This window comes from Anguilla rostrata, chromosome 9 (genome assembly GCF_018555375.3).
Source record: "Anguilla rostrata isolate EN2019 chromosome 9, ASM1855537v3, whole genome shotgun sequence".
Lineage (NCBI taxonomy): Eukaryota > Metazoa > Chordata > Actinopteri > Anguilliformes > Anguillidae > Anguilla > Anguilla rostrata.
The window spans coordinates 52,375,556-52,396,259 of NC_057941.1; the positions used below are offsets into that span (position 1 = coordinate 52,375,556).

Here is a 20,704-nt window from a genome sequence, read left to right on the forward strand (position 1 = left end):
CAGAAATGGAGAGAGAGAGAGAACATGTTGTGTGCAAAGGAAATGTATAGCAGGTATGAAATAAGGGCGTTAGTGTCAATCAAACAGTGCCAATCAAACATATGCAATATGCATGCGTTAGTATTACATACATGTTACATACACGTAGTACTAGATGGTAAATAGACTGCATTTATATAGCTCTTTTATCCAAAGCGCTTTACAATTGATGCTTCTCATTCACCCATTCACACACACACACACACACACACACACACACACACACACACACACACACACACACACACACACACACACACACACACCAACGGTGAAAGGCTGCCATGCAAGGTACCAATCAGCTCGTTGGGAGCAATTAGGGGTTAGGTGTCTTGCTCAGGGACACTTCGACACACCCAGGGCGGGGGATCGAACCGGCAACCCTTCGACTGCCCGACAACCGCTCTTACCTTCTGAGCTATGTACTAGCAAGGAGCAATGTAAAAAGGAGTCTGTGATACAACATTCATCTCACGCAAAGATTGAGAACTCTGGCCTTGAGGTTCACAGGAAAGAGAGCAAAGTCTTACTCCTAATTTTACCCACATTTATAACACATTTATTTGGCATTCATACAAAGCGAGGTACAATAAGTGCATATTGAAGGTCATTGGAACAACAACAGAGCACAGGTCAGATAAGGTACAATACTCATAAAAGTAGTCCATCAGTTATCCATAGGCATGACCATCACGTCACACACACATACAGACACACACACACGGAGACACTCAGAGGAACAACGTTTTGTGACAATAGTTGTGTTAAATGCTCATTTGAAGAGAGGGGTTTTCAGGATATATTTTAAAGGAGGCAACATAATCCGCAGTCCTTGTGTACAGGGAAGACACTCCACAAACTGGACGTTTCCGAGAAAACCATATGTCGCGTGCGGGTGTGATGTGGTGTCCGTAATAATCGGCAAGTTGCCTTTTCTCTGTGACGTCAATAAACGGCCATGCACAAAAGCCTGGAGTCAGCGTAAGTAATTTAGAATGGCTACGTCGCAATAAATTGAAAACGGCTCACTTTGGCCTTTTCAGTTAGCGCCATCTGGCGGTAATATCTTTAAAACACAGCGTATTTGTTTAAAAGCGCGGCGCAGGTATTTCGAAGACTTTTCGTATCAAAATATGGTGTGGGTGGATGAGTTTTCTTTTGCACAGAATCACCAAGTCGGTGACGAAGAGAGGAATACGCTTTTCAAGACAATGCTTTGGAAAGAAGCGACGAAGCGTTAACAGCGCCAATTACCTGCGTTTCACAAGCTCCAGGTGTCGCTTTTAAGTTCTGTAACCCCTGTAAACGGTGACTGGCGCAGATCGTTAACGACCCTGTGAGGGTATGGCATTACTAAAATGAAAACCCGGATAAATCCCTTATTCGAAAACCCCCTGTACGACTTTTTTTTTTTTTATCTCGGTCATGATTATAAAATGTATCAGATAGTACAGGACCAAAATTATCCGAATTAGCCTGACTCCATTACATTCCCGTTGATCGCGAATTATTTGTATTTAAAACTTTGGCCAAACACACTTCATCCTCTCAGATTTCTCAGTGATAATGGTCTTGCTTCAAATATAAACACAAAAATAAAATCTAATAACAGAAAGCAAAATCACGACGCCGTTAAACATTGTCCTGTACACGCATACAAATCAGGCTATTAGTAGTAGTAGTAGAATAAAAGTAGAAATAGAATTAATTCATTCATGCATTAAAATTGCCTACCCTAAGGACATTTTTATATTTCACGTTGGCTAATTGTTTGAACTAACGATAAATACGAGAGATATGTTAATTTGATCGAATCATAAGGCATCATGTTTAACATGTCATCTCAAAGTACAACTTAACCTAAATATTTGTAATTTACATATGAAATATTACATATTTAAAGCTATAATACTAATAGCAATAATAATAACAATTCTTGTTGTTGTTTTTGTTATTTCTACCAGTCCCATTAAGATTAATATCTAATTTACAAGAGCGTCCTGCACAGTAAATTGAGTATGTATGAGTTTAATTAACACTGGACAAACATAGTACATCAGAGTACATCTGTTAGAGTTGATTTAACACTGGACATTTTATTTTGCTGCCAAACGCCAACAAGCAATACAATAAGACAATACAAGGCATTTCGAACAATACAAAACCGAGGAACAAAAAATTTCATTAGAGCACCTTCCAGGCAAGATATCAGTGAAATAAAAATATGGGAAATGCGTAAAGAAACGAGTGAATAAAACAGAAGCTTGAATCCTCAAATAGTTTTAAGATCATAAGGGCCATTATCAACTGTGCGAGGTTTTGCATCCCAAAGAAATGTAGGTGACGTCAGGCAGGAGGAAGAGAACTTCTGTCCTGGTGCCGCCACACCACTAAAAGTGTGTAAAACCAGTATACAGACCTCGCAATATACAATCGGTCTTGTATAATGAAGCCTTTTTTGTTGGTGTTGTTGCGTCTGAAGCGGTTATCGGTCTGGAAGGATGCGACGCAGACTCCAAGTCCTGCCCAGTTCCTGCCGCGCGTCCATCAGCGCCTCGCGTGTCAAGCATCACCCCGACGACACAGGGCAGGCGCGAGCCCCGTTCGTCTTTACTGCAGAAAAGCCGGCAATTACGAGCTCATTGGGATCAAACCGTCACCTCGTTAAGCGGCGGACATTGTCTGACGGGACTTCACTTCAAAGTCTCGGCGAGGTGTGGCCCGACGTGCAGTTAGCGGTTGCCGGGAAGGGGTTCGATGGAGAGAAAGGTGTCAAAAGGGGGGTCGTTCACTTATTAGCGGGGTATAAAAAAAACGGCCAGATCCGCAAGCTGCACCACATCATCTGTCTTCCTGGGCAACAGCGCAACAACCTTCTCTTGTAATAGCTTTGCGGAAATGGCGCACGGGTTGGATTATGCGTGGCACGGCAGTAACATCGAGGCTTTCTTTCTGCAGCGCGAGCCCGCGTCTGTCCTACCTCAGCAGAAGAACGATCACCCGGTAGACTCCAGCAACGGTAAGATATGTTGTGCAGACAGGCTTGTTTCTTTGCCTTTGGATGGGGCCCTACTTGTCCTTTTAAATCAGGAATCACCAACTCTGCCCCTGAAGAGTCTTGGGGTTCTGCTGGTTTCAGTTCTCACCTTTAAATCAGGAAGGATTTCGGATTCATGAGACCAGCTGAGGTATTATAATTGTATAATCAACTGCTATACCTGATCAAATAAGTACAGATGAGTGACAATGAAAGCCAGCACACCCTGCAGGGCTCTACACCCTGTTCTAAGCTAAACACAGCAGGATTCCATGCACTGAAATCACGTTCGGAGAGAGAAGCATACGCAATCTTGTTTCCCTGGTTATGTTTTTATTATTATTATTATTATTATTATCGGATCATTTTGTCTGTTTCTGCAGCTGTGGGTGTGCAGATCTGTGCTGCATCTACTCATTATAACAAACGCTGTTAATTTAACTCCGGCAGTGTTATTTGAGCCTCTGTGTTATCACACATTAATTTGGCTGGAACTCCGGTCCCCAGCGAATCACAGTGTGAGTCCAAGAGCAATCGGATGCACTCTTCCAGAGGCAGTTTGAAACCCCCCCCCCTCTCCCCTCCTGCACGCAGGTTGCCGGGATACCCCGCGAGGCGTCGGCACCCGGGCGCCACGGCGACGGAAGCGCACCACCTTCAGCAAGGCCCAGCTGCGTGACCTGGAGGAGACCTTCGCCCTCACGCACTACCCCCACCTCAAGCTCAAGGAGTCCCTGGCCTCCCTCACCGGCCTCCCCGAGTCCAAAATCCAGGTGAGCCCCCCCCCCCCCCCCCCGCTCTATGACTTACCTGGGCCGCATCGCCAAACAGACCCAAACTCTGCTGCTCCTTCTTTAGCCTTTTAAACAGGAGTACAGTTCCTGTCGACTACTTTGAAAAGACACAACTAGACTGTACACTGCTCAGGGTGAAGTGGTCATTGCTAATTCAACGCTAACAGGGATCAAAATGTACCCTGCAAGGCGTTGATTTAACACCAAACACTTTCCTGGGGCACAGTGTTCAGGGCACCAGTGTTCAGGGCAAAATTCTTCAGTTCTCTGATTGGAGTCCTTCATAATCAACACTGCTTTGTTGAGAAATCTTAGTAATACGCAGGAGTGTTTGTCCGTGGTCCGCGTGCAAATGGCACCAAACTGAAAACTCTTTTGCCCTTCACTAATGGTTTCTCTCTCTTTCCCCCCTCTCTTTCTCTCTCTCTCTCTCCTTCTCTAGGTCTGGTTCCAAAACCGCCGTGCCCGCCATTTCAAAAGTAAGAAGCAGACCCCGGGGCCCACCCCCTCAGATCCTGCCCCGGGACAGGGACTACATTCCGGCTGCCCTCCGCTTCCCCAGCGCCCCTCCCCCCGCCTGCCCCAGCCCACGGGGGTCACCCCCGGCTGGATCTCACGGGACATGCCCCCGGACCTGTCCGCTTCCACCTCACCTGTGCCCGCTCACCTGGCCGTGCGCTCCGTTCCCGTCAGCCCGCGTCCCGGCCAGTCCCCGCAGCTCTCCGGTAAAGAGCAGAGCGCCCCCTGCTGGTCCGAGTGCGGTACGCCGCCGCAGGGACCCGCACACTGGGGCATCTCTCCTTGGCAGAGCGGCGCTCAGGCCGTACCTGGCGGCAGCGGCGCGGTCAGTAGCGCCGAGGGGCGGGGCCACCGCGCGGTCCACCGCCACGGCGAGGCCGACCAGACCGTGCCCAGCCAGTTCCCGCAGCTGCAGTACCACCACCGGGCAGACTGGGGGAGCCAGAGATCGCCGGCGCTGGATGAGATTCAGGAGCTCTGCCTGCACAGCTATGACTTCAGTTTGACCGACCTTGAGTTCTCTGCCGCTTTGATGGATTATCTCCTCTAATACAGTAGTTTTCTAACTGCTGTATCCACGGTTACGGTTAAGTACTGCAACTGACAACAGTCAACCACAGTGTGCTATTTATTATGTGGCTTTTGCAGGGCACCTTTCAATGTCTTTATTTTTTTGATCAGATGTCTATTAAATACTTTGATAAAAAGGGTTATGTAATTAATTACAACCTTTTCCTTGAACGTGGGCACTTTGAGAGTGCTCTAATTTTGTTATGAAGTGCATAAATGTAAACTTTATTTACACAGTTTTTATCTGGGATTGTGAAATATATGTAACTATTGTATAAATGCAAACATATAACAATAAATTTGTGGGAAGAAAATACATGTACTGTGAAGTTCTTTCATTTTATTTAACTTTTATTTGAACACAGTTCTCATTTGCAGTGAAGACCGAGGAATCAAAGTTAGCAGGGAATGCTAGGGATAATTTAGCCAATCAAATGCAGGGGGGCGGTCAGGTAGCCAGATGTAAAGAGCTCATTTTGTGGGAATTTTGCCAGGACAACCAGAGTTATCGCCCTACAAAAAAAGTGCCTTTATTGACCAGTGTGAGTCGTGTTTAGCTGGTGCACTGCTTACCATCAACATCCATTGTTCATCCATTGCCAGCCCTGAATGGTAAGCTAATTGAGTAGGGAAAGGGAGAAGCAACAGTATGGTTTAAAAAAATAAAAACATATTTATATATTCTGACTTAAATTTGCGAGACAGGACCATATATACCCAGTCCCTCGGCCTAAGCCAGGTTTGAAATTAGAAATCATTAACAATTAATAATTTCATACTAAGTAACCTAATCAAGCTTGACTTTGTTTAGCCTGCTCCCTACAACATGATTCTGAAGGAAATGGAACTATCAGCTTCTGTGTCACGGCTAATGCTTGATCATTTTGGGAACTCCTTTACCTGCTCATGAATGTTGTTTAACTGGACGCACCTCTTCAAATCCAGCTTTGGATACTGGCCATGAATGCACACCTCTACACAGTGCAAATTGTATGTATATGCACTTTGATTATACAGGATCTCTTCTATGCGGAAACGTGTTACGTTTTCCATTAAAAGTTAACTTCGAGTAATAGCTTATAACTGATCGATGGTAGGCTTATCGTCATTGCAGGAGTTTCTAGTTAAGCTACTGCGTACTCTGATTGAATAGGCACGCACAAAGTTTAAGACCCTGCCAATGCAGTATACCTTTACATATGTTGTCAATCATGGTATGCCAACTTTTTACAGTGATTATCGAATCCCCAATTAATTCTTACGCGAAGCATAGCGTCTTCCTTACCTGTCCTGCAACCTCCTTTTCGCTAACCGGTGATTGCCATGTTCAGTAACTTCCAAAGGTTCAAACTATCACGCGCAGTTAAATTAGGCGAAGTCGGTTTCAGTTTTCCAGAACGACTTCATCCTAAACTGGTGTCCTGCACGGACTAAAATTACTGCACAAGCCGAAGCCAGGTCACTTTAAGTAAGCCTGAGTTTATTAAATCAGCCCCACTTCTTGAAACTACATGTCTGATATAAAGTTTTCAAGTTCTGAATAAATTTGCGAGAAGCATATAAACTTCATCGGAGGAAGGCACTCGTGTGGCGCCGTGGCTTAGTTGGTTAAAGCGCCTGTCTAGTAAACAGGAGATCCTGGGTTCGAATCCCAGCGGTGCCTTTTCCTATATACATTCCCATAGCCAGAGTGTTGCAGTGGTGAGCGAAACGAACCGCGATCTTATCCCGAACCGGACCGGACGTATAAACGGCCGCAGCACGCGCACACCAGTAGCCAATTACGAATCACGATTTGTCTCTTCATCATGCAAGAATTTGAAAACGCTAAATAGCTGTTAAGTGTACACAGACGGTAACAATTAAGAAGACCGGAGACACCTTGAAGTCACGTCTATTTGAGTTTAGTTTCTGACCACATTCACTGCCTCAACAAAATAGCTAAATCATATTTGCTATTTCTCCCAGCACTGTCATTCAATAAAATTGAGTAGACAAAAGTGCAGATGAAATAAGTTGCTACATAACATGTATTGTGTGTGCGTGTGTGAGTGTGCGTGCATTTTTACATGTATGGCCTACGTGTGACGGTGTGTATCTGTGTTTCTTGCCCTTTCCCAAGTTTTATACAGCGCGGTTCTGACAGCCTCTCCACAGGAGGGAGGTCAGGGTATTTCCCACCGACTTCAGAGTTCCAGCTTATCGGCAACTCAAAGGGTCGTTGGGTTTTCATCTCATGGCCTGCGGGGACGTGTGGAGGAGATTGTGTCTCCTCAGCTTGTTCACAAGTAAAAATTTACAACTTATTAATTTAGCATCTGCCTTTCGCCAAAGCGCCTTCCAAAAAATGCACTTCCCATGGTAAGGAAACACTACCTAAAGACCTAAAGACATGTACAGTTACAGTTAGACAGTAGTGACAGCACCAAGGTGCTTGGCTCAAGACCTGATGAAGGGAGATAATCTGTTTTAGGATCACATACTGTATACATTATTTGACTTTTTTCATTTCTGTTTTTTGTTTCATCTGTAAAAATGAAGACAGGGAAAGTAGCTCTCTCTCAGTGGGCATTCAGTTGCTCTCAGCTCCTGTTTGAGTGGAAAAACACGACAAACACATACAGAAAAAAAACATGTAAGTTTAAGGAAAGGAACTGAAGTTAATTAGTGACTTAGCTTACCGAGGTTGAATATGTAACTACGGTGAGACTGAGCCCTTCTAGCATCATGGCAAAGTTATTCCTCTCTTTAACCCCTGGAGGTTCGGAAAACTGGGCAAAGGGACAAGAGCGAGTACAGTGGTAATTAATATTCTGGTTCATTTTTAAAGGAGTTTTATAGATTTCGGTCAGGTCGCATAGCTTTACAATCACACAGTGCCTTTTAGAACGAGTAATATAAAGTCGTTGACATTGTCAGACAGTGGGTATCTTGCCCAAAACAATTAGCAATCCAGGACTGGGTTTGATAAGATTTGCTCAGATTCAGGCAAAAAACTTTTTTTCCTGGAGTCCTGGGCGTACTCGGCACTGGAAGGGTTAAGTGCGACAGGGTTCCGCTTGGACCTCTCTCAGTGTTCCAGACCATTGTGAGGTCACAGGCGGTGTCAGCTCTGAGTCCAGGAAGTGGCTGAATATTGTGGGAGAGGTTGGGAGAGTGAGAATTCCCGTGGAGACAGCAGGACGGCGGTCGGCGGGCCAACGCGATGTTCCAGCACCGCTCCAAAAGGTGAGATCCGGACCACCTGTGTGACTCTGCTCCTGGAGCCACTGCACCGGTCGTTCACCTGTACGGCAGGAGGCCAGATTACCTGCATCTGTGCAGGACTTACGGGCATTCACACTCCACCGAGCAGTAGTTAGGTTTACCTGAGCATTTATATATTTTGTTTTGTGACGTGTATTGTTGTAATTGCATTTTGATTTTTAGTGAATCCTTTCTGCATTACTGGTCATGTCTTTCTCTAGTAGTTTGGAATTTAGTCACAGAGTTATCAAGTTAGTTTAATATAGTTGGAAAGTTGTAATTGCTTATGACCCTTCTTTACCTGTTTCTCTCTCTCTCTCTCTCCCCCGCCCCCCTCTCTCTCAGGCAGCCAGTTGATGGTAAAAAGATGAAGAACAGTAGGACTCAAAAGGAGTCGAATGTAACGGTGGCTGTCAGGTAGATCTGAGATATAATCCTTTCATCTCTGCAATAGTCAACTCTTTAAATGCTGTCAGGCTTAGAAGCATGTCACACACGTTTCAGCTATTAAATACTTTCTGTGCTTCTAACCAGACTGTTAACTTGTTTACGGTTACTGTAGTTAAATAATGAGTGCATTCATTCACTGTGAGTGTGTGTGTGCGTACGTGTGGTGTGTGTGCATGTGTGTTTTGTGTACATGTGATTTCAGTGCTAGTTTGTACTTGGCAGGATTGTTGTTTGCTGAACAGGTTACTCTACAGGGTTGGAGTCCTGATCTATGTGGTCACTTCTGGCACTACGATCTTTACTTCACTCTAGTGTGTTTCTTTTGCACCTCTGCACCTTGAACTAATGCACTTGTTGTACGTCGCTCTGGATAAGAGCCTCTGCTAAATGCCTGTAATGTAATGTAATGTAATACATGCGCGCATGTTTAATGTGTGTCTGTGTGTGTGTGTGTGTGTGTATGTGTGTGTGTTAACAGGGTGAGGCCATTGAACGAGGCTGAGAGGGAAAAGAGAGAGCAGAGTGTGGTTTTCTGTACTGACAAACACAACCTGCAGGTAATTATAAATACTTTTTATCACATGTATTAAATAAAAGCTCCTGACAATATTCTAAAGGCTAATTAAATTAATGTGCACTTGCTTACTATTAAGTATACTATTAAGTTGTGTACTCAACATTAAACAGTGTTCTCATTCAAACACAGCCTATCTTCTCAAGGCACATATCCTCAGATGTGATGGTCGCAGCAGTGGGTGGGACCCTGGCCTAAGGCTCCTCCCACTTTAACTCCCCCCGCCCTCTCCTCCCTCAGGTGAGTCAGGGGGGCCAGGACAGGTGTTTCTCCTTCGATGCGGTGCTGGGCCCAGACAGCTCACAGGAGGACGTGTTTGAGGCCTGTCAGGTGAAGAGGCTCGTCGACATGGCGACCCAGGGGTGAGAGGGGCATGCTGGGCAATCGGACAACCCAGAGATGCTTCTAAATGTCGATTCATTGAAAAGATGTTTATTCTACATTTTTTGTTTGAATATTGTTAGCATTTTTATATCCAGCTTTTATAATGGATTTTAATGACTTGTTCTATTTTTGTGTTTTATGCGGTATGTATGTGTACTGGCACTAGTCCAAGGACATGCCTTGTTTCAGGAATGTTTCGTTTTTTTTTTTGCAGGTACTCATGTACAGTGTTTGCTTTCGGACAGACCGGATCGGGGAAAACCTTCACCATCACCGGACCCCACTCTGTGGTACCGTAGCATTCCCACATCTCAGCACAGAACATTTCCCTGACACGATATTCCCAGATCTGACATTCCCGGTCCTGACATTCCCAGTTCTGACATTCCCAGTTCTTACTCCCAGTCGAGCAGCCCTAGCCTCCTCTCTGTCTCCCCCCTGCAGTTCCAGCAGGGCGCACATGGACTCCCCTCTCACGGGCTGATGCAGAGGTGCCTGTCCCACCTGCTGCAGGTGTGTCCCACAGGTGGGGGGGTCACCCTCCAGGCCTCCTACCTGGAGATCTACAATGAGCAGGTGACTAGGGGGGTCAAGGGTCGTGAGTGCAGAGGGGAAGAGTTGTTTTTTGTTCTGTGTCTGATGCTGGTTCAGTTCCTGTTTCGGTTCTGGTTCTAGTTCTGGATCAGTTCATGTTTCGGTTCTGGTTCTGGATCAGTTCATGTTTCGGTTCTGGTTCTGGTTCAGTTCCTGTTTCGGTTCTGGTTTTGGTTCTGGTTCTGGTTCCGGCTCCCACCCACAGCAGACTCCACCTGTCCCCCCCGCAGGTGCGGGACCTCCTGGACCCCCGGCCGCACTGCCCGCTAACCGTCAGAGGGAGCGGAACCCAAGGGTTCCGTGTGGAGAACCTGGCCCCGGTGGAGTTCCGCAGCCTGGACGACTTCAACAAGCTCCTGGCGGAGGGTGGGTGCGACGGTGTGGCATGAGGTCGTCATGACAATGTTCGTCCGTTCGTCCGTCCGCCTGTTCGTCCTCAAACCATCCGTGTGTCTGCGTCTCTTCTGTTCCAGGCCAGAGGAGGAGGCACACCTCCTCCCACCTCCTAAACGAGCGGTCGAGTCGCGGTCACGCCATCCTGACCGTCTATGTCGGGAGCCAATCAGTGAGCCCCTCTCCTCCTCCAGAAAGAACAAGAATATATATGCAGGTCAAAAAAAATGTTTGAGGAAGTGCTCACCTGCCTATGTCCACCCCTCCCCCCCCCTCCAGGTGGGCGTGGAAGGGGGCGGGGCCACCCAGGGAAAGCTGAGTTTGGTGGACCTGGCAGGCAGCGAGCGGGTGAAGGTCACGGGCTGCAAGGCGGAGCTTCTGGAGGAGGCGGGAAACATCAACCGCAGCCTCCTCACCCTGGGTGGGTGTGGCCTGGGGGTTAGGGGGTGTGGCCTGGGGGTTAGGGGGCGGGGCCTGGGGTGGGGCCTGGTGGACAGGGGCAAAGGAGATGTTCACAATTAGGGTTTGTCTTTACCTCTGTGTGTATGTGTGTGTGTGTCCACACCTTCTCTCTCGCTCCTCACACAGGCAAGTGTATCGCCGCCCTGGTGGACGCCAAGGGCAGGGACAGGCACGTCCCGTACCGTGAAAGCAAGCTGACCAAGCTGCTGTGTGATTCGCTGGGAGGAACCGGGAGAACTCTGATGGTGGGGAAGTCCTATATCATGCAAAAGCTTATCCTGCTTTAAGCATGCTTCCCTTTTAAACAGCACTAATGTGTGTGTGTGTGTGTGTGTGTGTGGTCCAGATCGCTTGTGTGTCTCCTACAGCTTCCAGCCTCCCAGAGACCCTGAATACCCTCTTCTACTCCAGCCAGGCCAGGAGGATCAGACCCAAGCCGCTAGTCAATCAGGTGAGGGAGGTGTTGCCCTCCCCACAGCCTGCATTACATCACAAGATTACATCATATACTGTAGTCCTGAGCAGCACTGCTGTCATTGGTCAAGGCCGGAGTGACTGGAGAGCAAGAGTTCTAGAACCCCAACAATTGGAGCTACAATGAGCTGCCACTCACTGACTTCTTCCAAACAAAACAGGCTACTTCCCTATGCATAAAAATCACAATGATTGGTTCAAAGCAGCATGTGTTGGCTCCGCCCATTGTTTTTATGCTCTTTTGATCTGTGAGGATAATGTGAGGATAATGGTGGGCGATAATAGCGAACCCTGGGTTTATTCTGCGCTGTGCTGTTCCCCCAGGGCCGGAGGGAGAAGCTGGTGAGCACCCTTCAAAGGGAGATCCGCCTGCTACACCGGGAGAACCTGCTGCTACGGCAACGCCTGTCCTCATTCCAGGAAGCCCGGAGATCAGAACTGGAAGTGAAGCATGCTGGGAGTATGAGTCTTTTTTTTGTTGTTGTTTTGTTTTCCTCTTAATGTCTTATTCTCCCATAGTGTCACATGAACATAAAACAAATCTTGACATTTGCTAATGGACGGAGGGATGGCGACTCTGCTAGCATTGTAGTTGCTAAAAATTCTGTGTAGGAAAACAGAAACCAGCACAGTTCATATTTTACTTAAAGAGACTACAAACCGAAGTGTAGTGGAAACTTGCCCATGGCTACCGTCAGCTAGCAGGTTTTCCTCCGTCTCAACTCCAGGTGGCGGCAGTGAGGCAATGACAGTAGAGGGGGCGGGGCCCTCAAGGCCAGGCTCCTCCTCCTACTTGGAAGCTTGTCTCCTGCAGGAGCTGAACCAGGAGAAAAACAAACTGCAGTGAGTGGAGGCGGGGGGGGGGGGGGATGCCATCTTAGGTCAAACCAGGGTCAAATATGCGCCTAAAATTCTTTAAAACTAAATGTAAATCTGAAATCTTTGTGAAATTTAAACTAAAATGTGTTACCAAGAAACATAAAATCATTTTTAAAGAATAATTTTTTTTCATGTATTGGTAAGCATATGTAGATGTGCCTTTAACAGCAGTCCATAATTTCCTGAAGTTTTATTGGTGACTTAAAATGGGATTAAAACAATTCAAATAAAGTATTGGACCCGTATCAGGTTGTCAGTCATGGGGGTAAAGTGGTGATAGTTAACACAGGTGTACAGGTGAGCAGTGATCCACAGGTAATGTGGGGGTGCTCTGTTCTGCTACAGGCAGGATAAGGTGGAGCTGCTTGAGTGCCAGGAGTCCTCCGGCCAGCAGAGGGAGCTCTTGCCAGAGGAAAACACCCAACTGCTGGACAAGCTGCAGGATCTCAAGAGGGAGCAGATCATGATAGATGGTGTTCAAGGGAAGGCCCGCAGGTCTCTGGGCTCCATTTGAATAAACTGACACTTAATTGGAGGCGTTGATTTCGACCTTGAATTGCCTCAGCAGATGCTATTTTGCAAACTTACGAAGCTCGACAATTACAAGCAACCCCATGCACATTAGGATCTTAACCGAAGAAATTCCGGTTTAGTACCATGCTGAAGGGTGCAACGGGACCTGAACGGCAGCTGTAACGTTCAAAGCGCAGATCCATTTCACTAATTATCATACTGCACTGCTGCTCTCTTATCTCTGTTGCACACACCTATTTGGGAAATACAATCATAGTACATTACATTGAACATGTTACTAATCAAATCTGCTGGCTGACCCTGGGGCAGTGAAGGAGGAAGAGGTGCCTGACCAGACTGCTCTCCCTCCCAACCCACCAATCACCCCCCCCCCCCACAGCGGATCTCCAGCCCTCTGACTCCGCCCTCACCCAGAGACTCCACCCACAGCCGCCTCTCCAGCCCGTACTGCCCCCACCGCCACCCCCCCACCTTTCTGCCCCCAATCAGGTCTCCCGGCCTTCCTGTAAGTGTCCTCTATCTGCCCCTTCATTCTGCTATCAACATTATCATCATCATTATCATCATCACCATCATCATAACCATCATCACCATAATCATCATCATCATTATTACCATAATCATCACCACCATTATTACCATAATTGCCAACACAACCATCACCATGACCAGCATTTTCACCATCATCATCATTACCAACACCATAACCACCAACATCATCATCGTCACTGAGGGTAATCTGTCTCCCACTCTCTCTCCCAGGAGTCGTGCTTCCACTGCCACTGGCGCCCCCTGCTGTACTGCATCTGTCCTGCAAGCTACTCCCTGCAGGTGGGTCACTCTCAGCCAGAGGGGGGGGGGGGGGGGGAGAGGAGGAATAAAGGGAGAGAGGGGAAGAGAGAAGAGAGAGGAGACAGAGTGAGAGGCAGGGAGAGAGTGTGCAAGAGATTTTCTCTGAGTGAATTAGTGAGAGAGAGAATGTTGAGAGAGAGAGAGAGGAGGTGGGCGTCCATAACACGGTGCCATTTTTAGGGACTGGTACAGAGCTGCACCCTGCCGCCTCTGTGGCCCTGTGAGACGTTCCCACACCTGGGGGGGTCCTGTGTGACCAAGAGGCACAGACAGGTGAGGCTTACACATTGGAGGGGGGGAGGGGTTGGGGGGTGAAGACAGAGCAGCCTGGCCACTGATCTGAGATCAGCCAGTAAGCAGCCAGGCTCTTACCTCAACACGGCGAGCGCTGATCCCAGTTCAGTGAGGGGCCGCCCTTCTCAATTGAATCGGTGTGTGTCCGGCCTCCCGCCAACAGGGGGTGCTGCCTCCCCTGCCAGCCCTCAGCTCAGACAGAGCAGCCAGGGAGAGCACCAGGGAGCGGATGGACTGCCACAGCTGGGAGGCTGACCCTGGGTCAGTCCGGCACCGCAGGACGAGGTGAGTCTTTCTCTGTTTGTTCAGTCGCGGCTGACCCTGGGTCAGTTTGTGATGCGAGGTGAACGGGGCTCTCTCCTGCCTCTGGAGCTTAGCCAAACACAGCAGTGCCTGTGTGTGTCCAGCAGGGATCTGCATGCAAATGGTGGATACAGTGCGTATTCATGTGTGTACATCTTGCCTTGGTGTATGTGTGTGTGTGTGTGTGCGTGTGTGTGCGTGCGTGCCTGTGTGTGTTAGAGCCCACTCAGAGTGCAGGAGGTACACAGACGGCTTCCAGGTGAACTCCACTTCCCAGCAGGCCAAGGCTCTGGAGCCCCGCACTCCGAGGTCAGAGGGCAGGGTGCCTCCCAGTGCCCCGCCCCTGCCCAAACAGCCCCACCCCTTTCAGCTTGTGGACCCGGGGAGGTGAGCAGTGGGTGTGGCACTCCAAAACTCCACCCCTTTAACAATACACAAACTTTACCTCCCAACCAACTCCACCCATTTAACCCAGCCCAGACTGCACTTCCGTTTAACTCCACCCACACTCCACACTCAAACTCAAACCCTATTTAAGATTTTTCATCTTTCAGCACCAGCTTTGCGCCAGAGAATGCCACGCACATCACAATAAATAAATATTCACTGTCATTTACACTTATTGTTATGAAATACTATTTAAAAGAGAACAGATCAGAATAATGCATGTGGGAATTATGTTAATAAAAATATGTAGTAGCGTATCTTGTCAAAGCTCCATAAACAGGCAAAATGGTGATTCTCCTGTTTATTTGCAGCTGAAGGTGCACAGGGCTGTGTGAACCGCTCTGCCCCTGTCACATGACCAGGGAGGAAATGGGCACCATGGCAACATCCAATGAGAGCAAAGTACAGGGAGCTGAAGTTCTACTTGGACATTGAACAAAGACAAATAAACACAAACGGTCTGAGCACTTTATCCCACTGTCTGTACTGTGCAAACAGCATCTGGATTAAAGTTCATCAACGTTTCAGCTGAGAGCGGGCAGCAGTATCCTCCTTGTATTTTTAAACACTGAAAAACCCCAGAAACAGAAACAAAAAAACAAAACACTTTAAAGCACCAACACGTAACACGTCGTATAAACGTGGTTTGGTTTTAATTGAGAGGCAAGACAAAAGTTGAAAATTCATGTTTTCCTTTGTAATGCAACACAAGCCAATGTTATTTTGTTATTTTTTTGCAAATACAGTATCCCCACGCCACAATCAAGGAAATTGTCGAGTTCATTATTGACTTAACTGGACTTTTAACGCACTGTCCATAGTAGGCCTCACTCCGGCTCCTTTCCAACTTAAAAGACTCAGCTTGCGGCTAACAGCCTCCGCTACGTCCGCTACGCGCCGTCGTCATGACAATGCCCCCCCCCCCACCCCCACCCCCCTTCACTTCTCTGCCCAGGAAACGTTGTCTTTGCAGCCCAGCCAGTACTTCCCAATGGGTCGTGGGTAAGGGGGGTACGCGTAGTCCACATTTTTGGTCTTTAAATCCACCCTGTAATACTTATCTGGGGGGGGGGGGGGAGGGATGGAGGGAGAGGGAGGGGGGGGAGAAACACAGACACAGTATCAGTGTACACAAGCCTATTTCGAGGTCAACACACTATTGCCCCTGTTCAGGGTGCAAAGGCCCAAATGGAGACACCCAGAGGGGCGGAAATCTAGGCTGAGAGGCGATTTGACAGAAGCGGACTGGGCTAGCGCAGGTTAGCGCCAGTGCAGCTCAGGGCTAACTCAGACGCAGGGCAGCCCTGTCATGTAAGTAACGGTAACAGTAACTGTGTTTGGCTGTGGCCACGGCGACGGCACCTTTGGTGAAGAAGTAGACGTTCTGCACGGGGTGGCTGGCCTTGGGCTCCTCCGTCACCGCGGCGACCTCCAGCGACTCGTCGTAGTCGCCATAGAAGATGTCAAACAGGTCCCACGAGGCGAACCGCTTCTGCTTCCGCCCCCGGCCACGCCCCCGGCCACGCCTTCGGCCGCGGCGCCGGTCACGCAGCCCGCTGGGCCTCTTGTAGGAGCGGCCGGGGACGTACCACGAGGTGGGGGAGGGGGCGGGGGCGGGGTGGGGACTGGAGGCCACGGGGGTGAGGTACAGGCGGCCGGCCATCACGGCGTCCACGGGGGGCCGGATCCCCCCCCAGTCCTGCCGGATCGAGCGTGGGCCGCTCTGGTCCCCCCCAACTGGAGACAAGGAGACCCCGCTCTCTGATCAGCCAATCAGCGGCCACACACACACATAAACACGCATACACACACACATGCACGCACATAAACATGCGCACACACATACACACACTCTCACACACACACACGCACATGCACGCACGCACACTCACACACACACACACCCTTACTTCCTTGGAAGAGCAGGTCGAAGACGTCGGTCCATTGGTCGCAGTACAGGTAAAACGGGGATCTGACTACTGGCATCGCAAGAGCGACGGAGCGAGAGAAGTACTTGGACCTGCGCACACTCTGCAGAGCAAGAGAGAGATGCGAGAGAGAAAGAGAGAGAGGGAGAGAGGAGAGGAGAGAGAGAGAGAGAGGGAGAGAGAGAGAGAGAGAGAGAGAGAGGGAGAGAGAGGGAGAGCGAACGGCTAACTCACATTCACATTATGAGGACCAGCACACACCCATATGCACACACACGCACACACACACTCACACAGACACACACACACACACATATGCACACACACGCACACACACACTCACACAGACACACACACACACACGCACGCACACACACACAGGCACGCACACGCTGACACAGACACACACACGCACACACTCACACTGACACACACACGCACACACACTCACACGGACACACACACGACACACACACACACTCACACAAACACACGCACACTCACACTGACACATAAACACTCACACACACAGACACAGACACACACACTCACACACACACACACACTCACACTGACACATACACACACACACACACTTACACTGACACACACACCTTTGAAGAAGTACACCTTCTCTTTGCCGCGGTGGCTGCTGGCAGGGATGGCGAAGGCAGCGTCCACGTCGTTCGGAATGTTCTGGAAGCCCTTGGAGATGTCGCGAGGGAAGTCCTCGTCCAGCACGCCGTCCTCAAACCGCCAGTACTTATTTCCCTGTTCGGCGACAAACGCACGACATCACTTCCCTAAAAAAGACAACTTCGCCCACTTTCAATTTCATGTGACATTGCCGTTTTTCCTGTAATATATTCATATGAATGTTACAGCATATACATTGTTTACGCTAAGCTGAACTTTCGGTTCAGCTTAGTGAAACTACAACATCCAGCAATGCTTTTCTGTCTCCCCTGTCTTTAGCAATGCAAAAACCATGCAGTGCAGTCTGGGAAAATGAGTCAGTGGGGAAAATAAAATAATGGACCCTTTTATTAAAGGCTGTGTTGCCACTGCCTAATTTTGCCCATCTGAAATGTGTGCCTTTCATATGTACATACCATTGTGTTCAATGTACGATGATGATGGAATATCTATTATGTAAAACAATAAAACTGAATGTGGGGAAAAATTCCCATGGAGCATTAAATGTCAGTGCCTGTGGGAAATACTGCTCTTTTTGGGCAGGCAGATTGACAGACGGACCTTGAAGATGTAGGTCTTTCCCTGGCAGTTGATGCGGGTGAAAGCCGCGTCGATTGGCCCAGAGATGCCCCACACGTCCTTGATGAGTTTGGGGTATCCCGGCAACACGGACTTCTCGTCCAACTCAAAGAAGTACTCGCCTGGAGGGATGCAGGAGCACCCAAACACTGGCTCGTTACGCCCATTTCCCGCTTCCCATTACACACAGCCTGTTCACACAGCTGGGTATTTACAGAAGCAGTTTGGGTGAGTTACCTTCGGTCAGGGGTACAAAGGCACAGGCCCACATACGGGAATCCACCCAGCAAGCTTTGAGTAACGAAGCCCCTCCCCCCCCCTCCCGACCCCCCCACTCACCTCTGAAGGCGTAGATGGAGCCGTTCTTCAGCTGCATGAAGGAGTCGAAAGCTCTTCCACTGCAGGCGTCTGCGTCACGATCTGAGGGTCTGGGGGGCCACCGGCTGGTGGGGGCCACGGCGGGGGTGTTCCTGGGGCCAGCTGTGGTGAATCTGGGCCAGAAACTGGGGATTCTGGGGCCCGCTGTGGTGAATCTGGGCCAGGAAGTGGAGGCTCTGGGGCCCACTGTGCTGAACCTGGGCCAGGAAGTGGAGGCCCCGGGGCCAGCTGTGGCGCTGACGTTCTGTACGTCGGTGTCGTAGTCCTGTTCGGGGTCGTGAAACGTGTCGCCCCGGGTTACTGCGAAAGAGCACAGCCGACAACAAATTTACTGATTTACTGCCACTGAGGAAGGCTGTGGTGGACATCAAAGATGAAGACTCGATGACACGATGCGATGGAGGAAGATTCACTTTTAGAAGAGAATTCAGGTGAAAGGATTCAGGTATGAGAGTAGATTTCACGTGAGAGGATTCATATGTGCGAGTAGATTTCAGGTAAGAGGATTCAGGTGTGAGAGCAGATTTCAGGGGAGAGGATTCAGGTGTGAGAGCAGATTTCAGGGGAGAGGATTCAGGTGCGAGAGCAGATTTCAGGGGGCAGGATTCAGGTGTGAGAGCAGATTTCAGGGGAGAGGATTCAGGTGTGAGAGCAGATTTCAGGGGACAGGATTCAGGTGCGAGAGCAGATTTCAGGGGACAGGATTCAGGTGCGAGAGCAGATTTCAGGGGACAGGATTCAGGTGCGAGAGCAGATTTCAGGGGAGAGGATTAAAGCCTCCCACCCTTGTTGCTGCAGGTAGTCTCGTAGTCCACGCAGCAGCTCCTGTAGTAGCCGCACATGGAGTCGCACTGACATTTCGTCTTCGAGTCAAAACCAGCGTTACACCGGCCAACACAGCTCTCTGCAGAACACAGAGAGGACAGGCAGGGCACAGCACACAGCAGCACACGCGAATACAACGTAACACAATTAAAGAAAAAAATCATGTAATCAAATTACAATGTAGCACAAGTAAAGGGTCAATTCAAGTAATTAAGGTGTAATATAAAAGATGTGTGAATTGCCCCTGGTTATGGCGCAAATAAGTGACATATTTGTAAACCAAAGGCATGTCTTAATGCTTATAACCAGGAATAAAATTAAAACGCTTAAACAGACAGGAATGGATTATCATGATTCATATCAGTACACGTCACTCACTGCAGGCGACTGATTGGCATACATATTGTACAACACACATTTAGCAACATACAGGCCTACAGTAATGGGCAACTGATAAAATTCCATATGAAAACGGTAGTATATTTTACAAACGTGCTTAAAACAGATAGCATATTTCGGCTTGTCAAATTTAATAGGCCAAAATAAATAAATAAATAAAATAAAAAACTTTTTCCTAATAATTGACAGTAAACGGCCCAGCATTGTCGGAGCACGTGAAATAAAAGTCGTTGCAGTTTACCTTCAGCCGCGAGCGCCGCGGCGACGCAAGCCAACAGCAATATCGCCCGCACGTGCATCCTCTCTCCTGGTCGAAAAGCCTCCGAACGCGGGGGACTCGGCAACCGATGGAGCTCTGAGACCGGGATCAGCGCTTCCCCGAGTTATTCACCTCCCCGTGTTTATCTTAGCGGACTTACAACATTTTGGCGAGGTAATCATTAAACAGAAGTATTGCTTTGCTTGAACCAACATTGTTTTTGGGGAGATGAGCGAACGCCACATTGCAAAAACAAGTCTGTAAAGGCTTCAAAATACAACCTTTGGCACCGCGCGTCACCAGCGTTCGAATTACGGCGGGGATTGGGGGGGTCTGACCCCCCTAATTAAGACTTGCCCCCCAAAAGAGATAAATCGATCTTAAACTGGATTTAAATGCGGGTGCCGTGTGACGACGACTGTTACTAGTTACGTTGGTGATCTCAGGGCAGCGAACCCCCATTTTATAAGGCGTTGTGATTTTTGCCTATTACATTTCTTTTTTATTACGAATTGGCCCAAGACAGTCGAAAACGGCGGTTGAATTTAAAGTACCGTGTTCAAACAGTGTGACCCAGGCCAGCCCACGGGGTTGCAAGTAACTGAGAAAACGACGCCAGAGTCAGACAAACCACCCAGTCTTATCTTTTTGATCGACAGCTGCGTTCCATTTGCTGGGAACGCAGTAGACATTCACGTTCTCGCAATGGCCACCAGGCGGCGCTCTAGGGCAGATCAACTTCGACGCGTCTGTCTGGGACTCGAACAGCAATCGATTCTGTATCGGCTCACCAAC

General features: G+C 48.6%; 3 protein-coding genes, 1 long non-coding RNA gene and 1 other non-coding gene across 8 annotated transcripts; 3 read left to right on the forward strand and 2 right to left on the reverse strand.

Annotated features, from left to right (window-relative positions):
- Positions 1 to 2,642: 2,642 nt before the first annotated feature.
- LOC135264150 (paired mesoderm homeobox protein 2A-like) lies at positions 2,643 to 5,263 on the forward strand. The gene is made up of 3 exons (XM_064352858.1): positions 2,643 to 3,058; positions 3,671 to 3,849; positions 4,313 to 5,263. Exons 1-3 carry the CDS (start codon positions 2,938 to 2,940, stop codon positions 4,937 to 4,939), a joined length of 927 nt encoding a protein of 308 aa, XP_064208928.1. The 5' UTR covers positions 2,643 to 2,937; the 3' UTR covers positions 4,940 to 5,263.
- Positions 5,264 to 6,548: 1,285 nt separating this feature from the next.
- On the forward strand, positions 6,549 to 6,622 carry trnat-agu (transfer RNA threonine (anticodon AGU)). The gene has a single exon. It is a non-coding gene; the product is annotated as a tRNA-Thr (tRNA).
- A 1,078-nt stretch (positions 6,623 to 7,700) lies between these two features.
- On the forward strand, positions 7,701 to 15,377 carry LOC135264146 (kinesin-like protein KIF12). 4 transcript variants are annotated; one of them, XM_064352852.1, is made up of 19 exons: positions 7,701 to 8,187; positions 8,551 to 8,622; positions 9,134 to 9,212; positions 9,470 to 9,591; positions 9,828 to 9,903; positions 10,058 to 10,189; positions 10,438 to 10,573; positions 10,681 to 10,772; positions 10,880 to 11,021; positions 11,189 to 11,307; positions 11,409 to 11,513; positions 11,861 to 11,996; positions 12,265 to 12,379; positions 12,761 to 13,454; positions 13,712 to 13,780; positions 13,982 to 14,074; positions 14,259 to 14,380; positions 14,618 to 14,785; positions 15,157 to 15,377. In XM_064352852.1, exons 1-14 carry the CDS (start codon positions 8,165 to 8,167, stop codon positions 12,927 to 12,929), a joined length of 1,518 nt encoding a protein of 505 aa, XP_064208922.1. In that variant the 5' UTR covers positions 7,701 to 8,164; the 3' UTR covers positions 12,930 to 13,454; positions 13,712 to 13,780; positions 13,982 to 14,074; positions 14,259 to 14,380; positions 14,618 to 14,785; positions 15,157 to 15,377. The 4 variants fall into 4 exon arrangements, with proteins under 4 accessions (XP_064208922.1, XP_064208921.1, XP_064208924.1 ...); XM_064352851.1 differs by having other exon boundaries at positions 10,880 to 11,017; positions 11,185 to 11,307; XM_064352854.1 differs by having other exon boundaries at positions 8,555 to 8,622; positions 10,880 to 11,017; positions 11,185 to 11,307.
- LOC135264156 (uncharacterized) lies at positions 9,731 to 11,307 on the reverse strand. Its single transcript, XR_010332616.1, has 2 exons — positions 11,185 to 11,307; positions 9,731 to 11,017 (listed from the first exon to the last, which is right to left on the reverse strand). It is a non-coding gene; the product is annotated as an uncharacterized LOC135264156 (long non-coding RNA).
- Positions 15,378 to 15,476: 99 nt separating the features above from the next.
- LOC135264324 (vitronectin-like) lies at positions 15,477 to 20,201 on the reverse strand. The gene is made up of 8 exons (XM_064353187.1): positions 19,892 to 20,201; positions 19,211 to 19,330; positions 18,388 to 18,726; positions 18,031 to 18,170; positions 17,263 to 17,544; positions 16,756 to 16,876; positions 16,208 to 16,582; positions 15,477 to 15,906 (listed from the first exon to the last, which is right to left on the reverse strand). The coding sequence occupies exons 1-8, from the start codon at positions 19,947 to 19,949 to the stop codon at positions 15,785 to 15,787; spliced, it is 1,557 nt and encodes a 518-aa protein (XP_064209257.1). The 5' UTR covers positions 19,950 to 20,201; the 3' UTR covers positions 15,477 to 15,784.
- Positions 20,202 to 20,704: the final 503 nt, after the last annotated feature.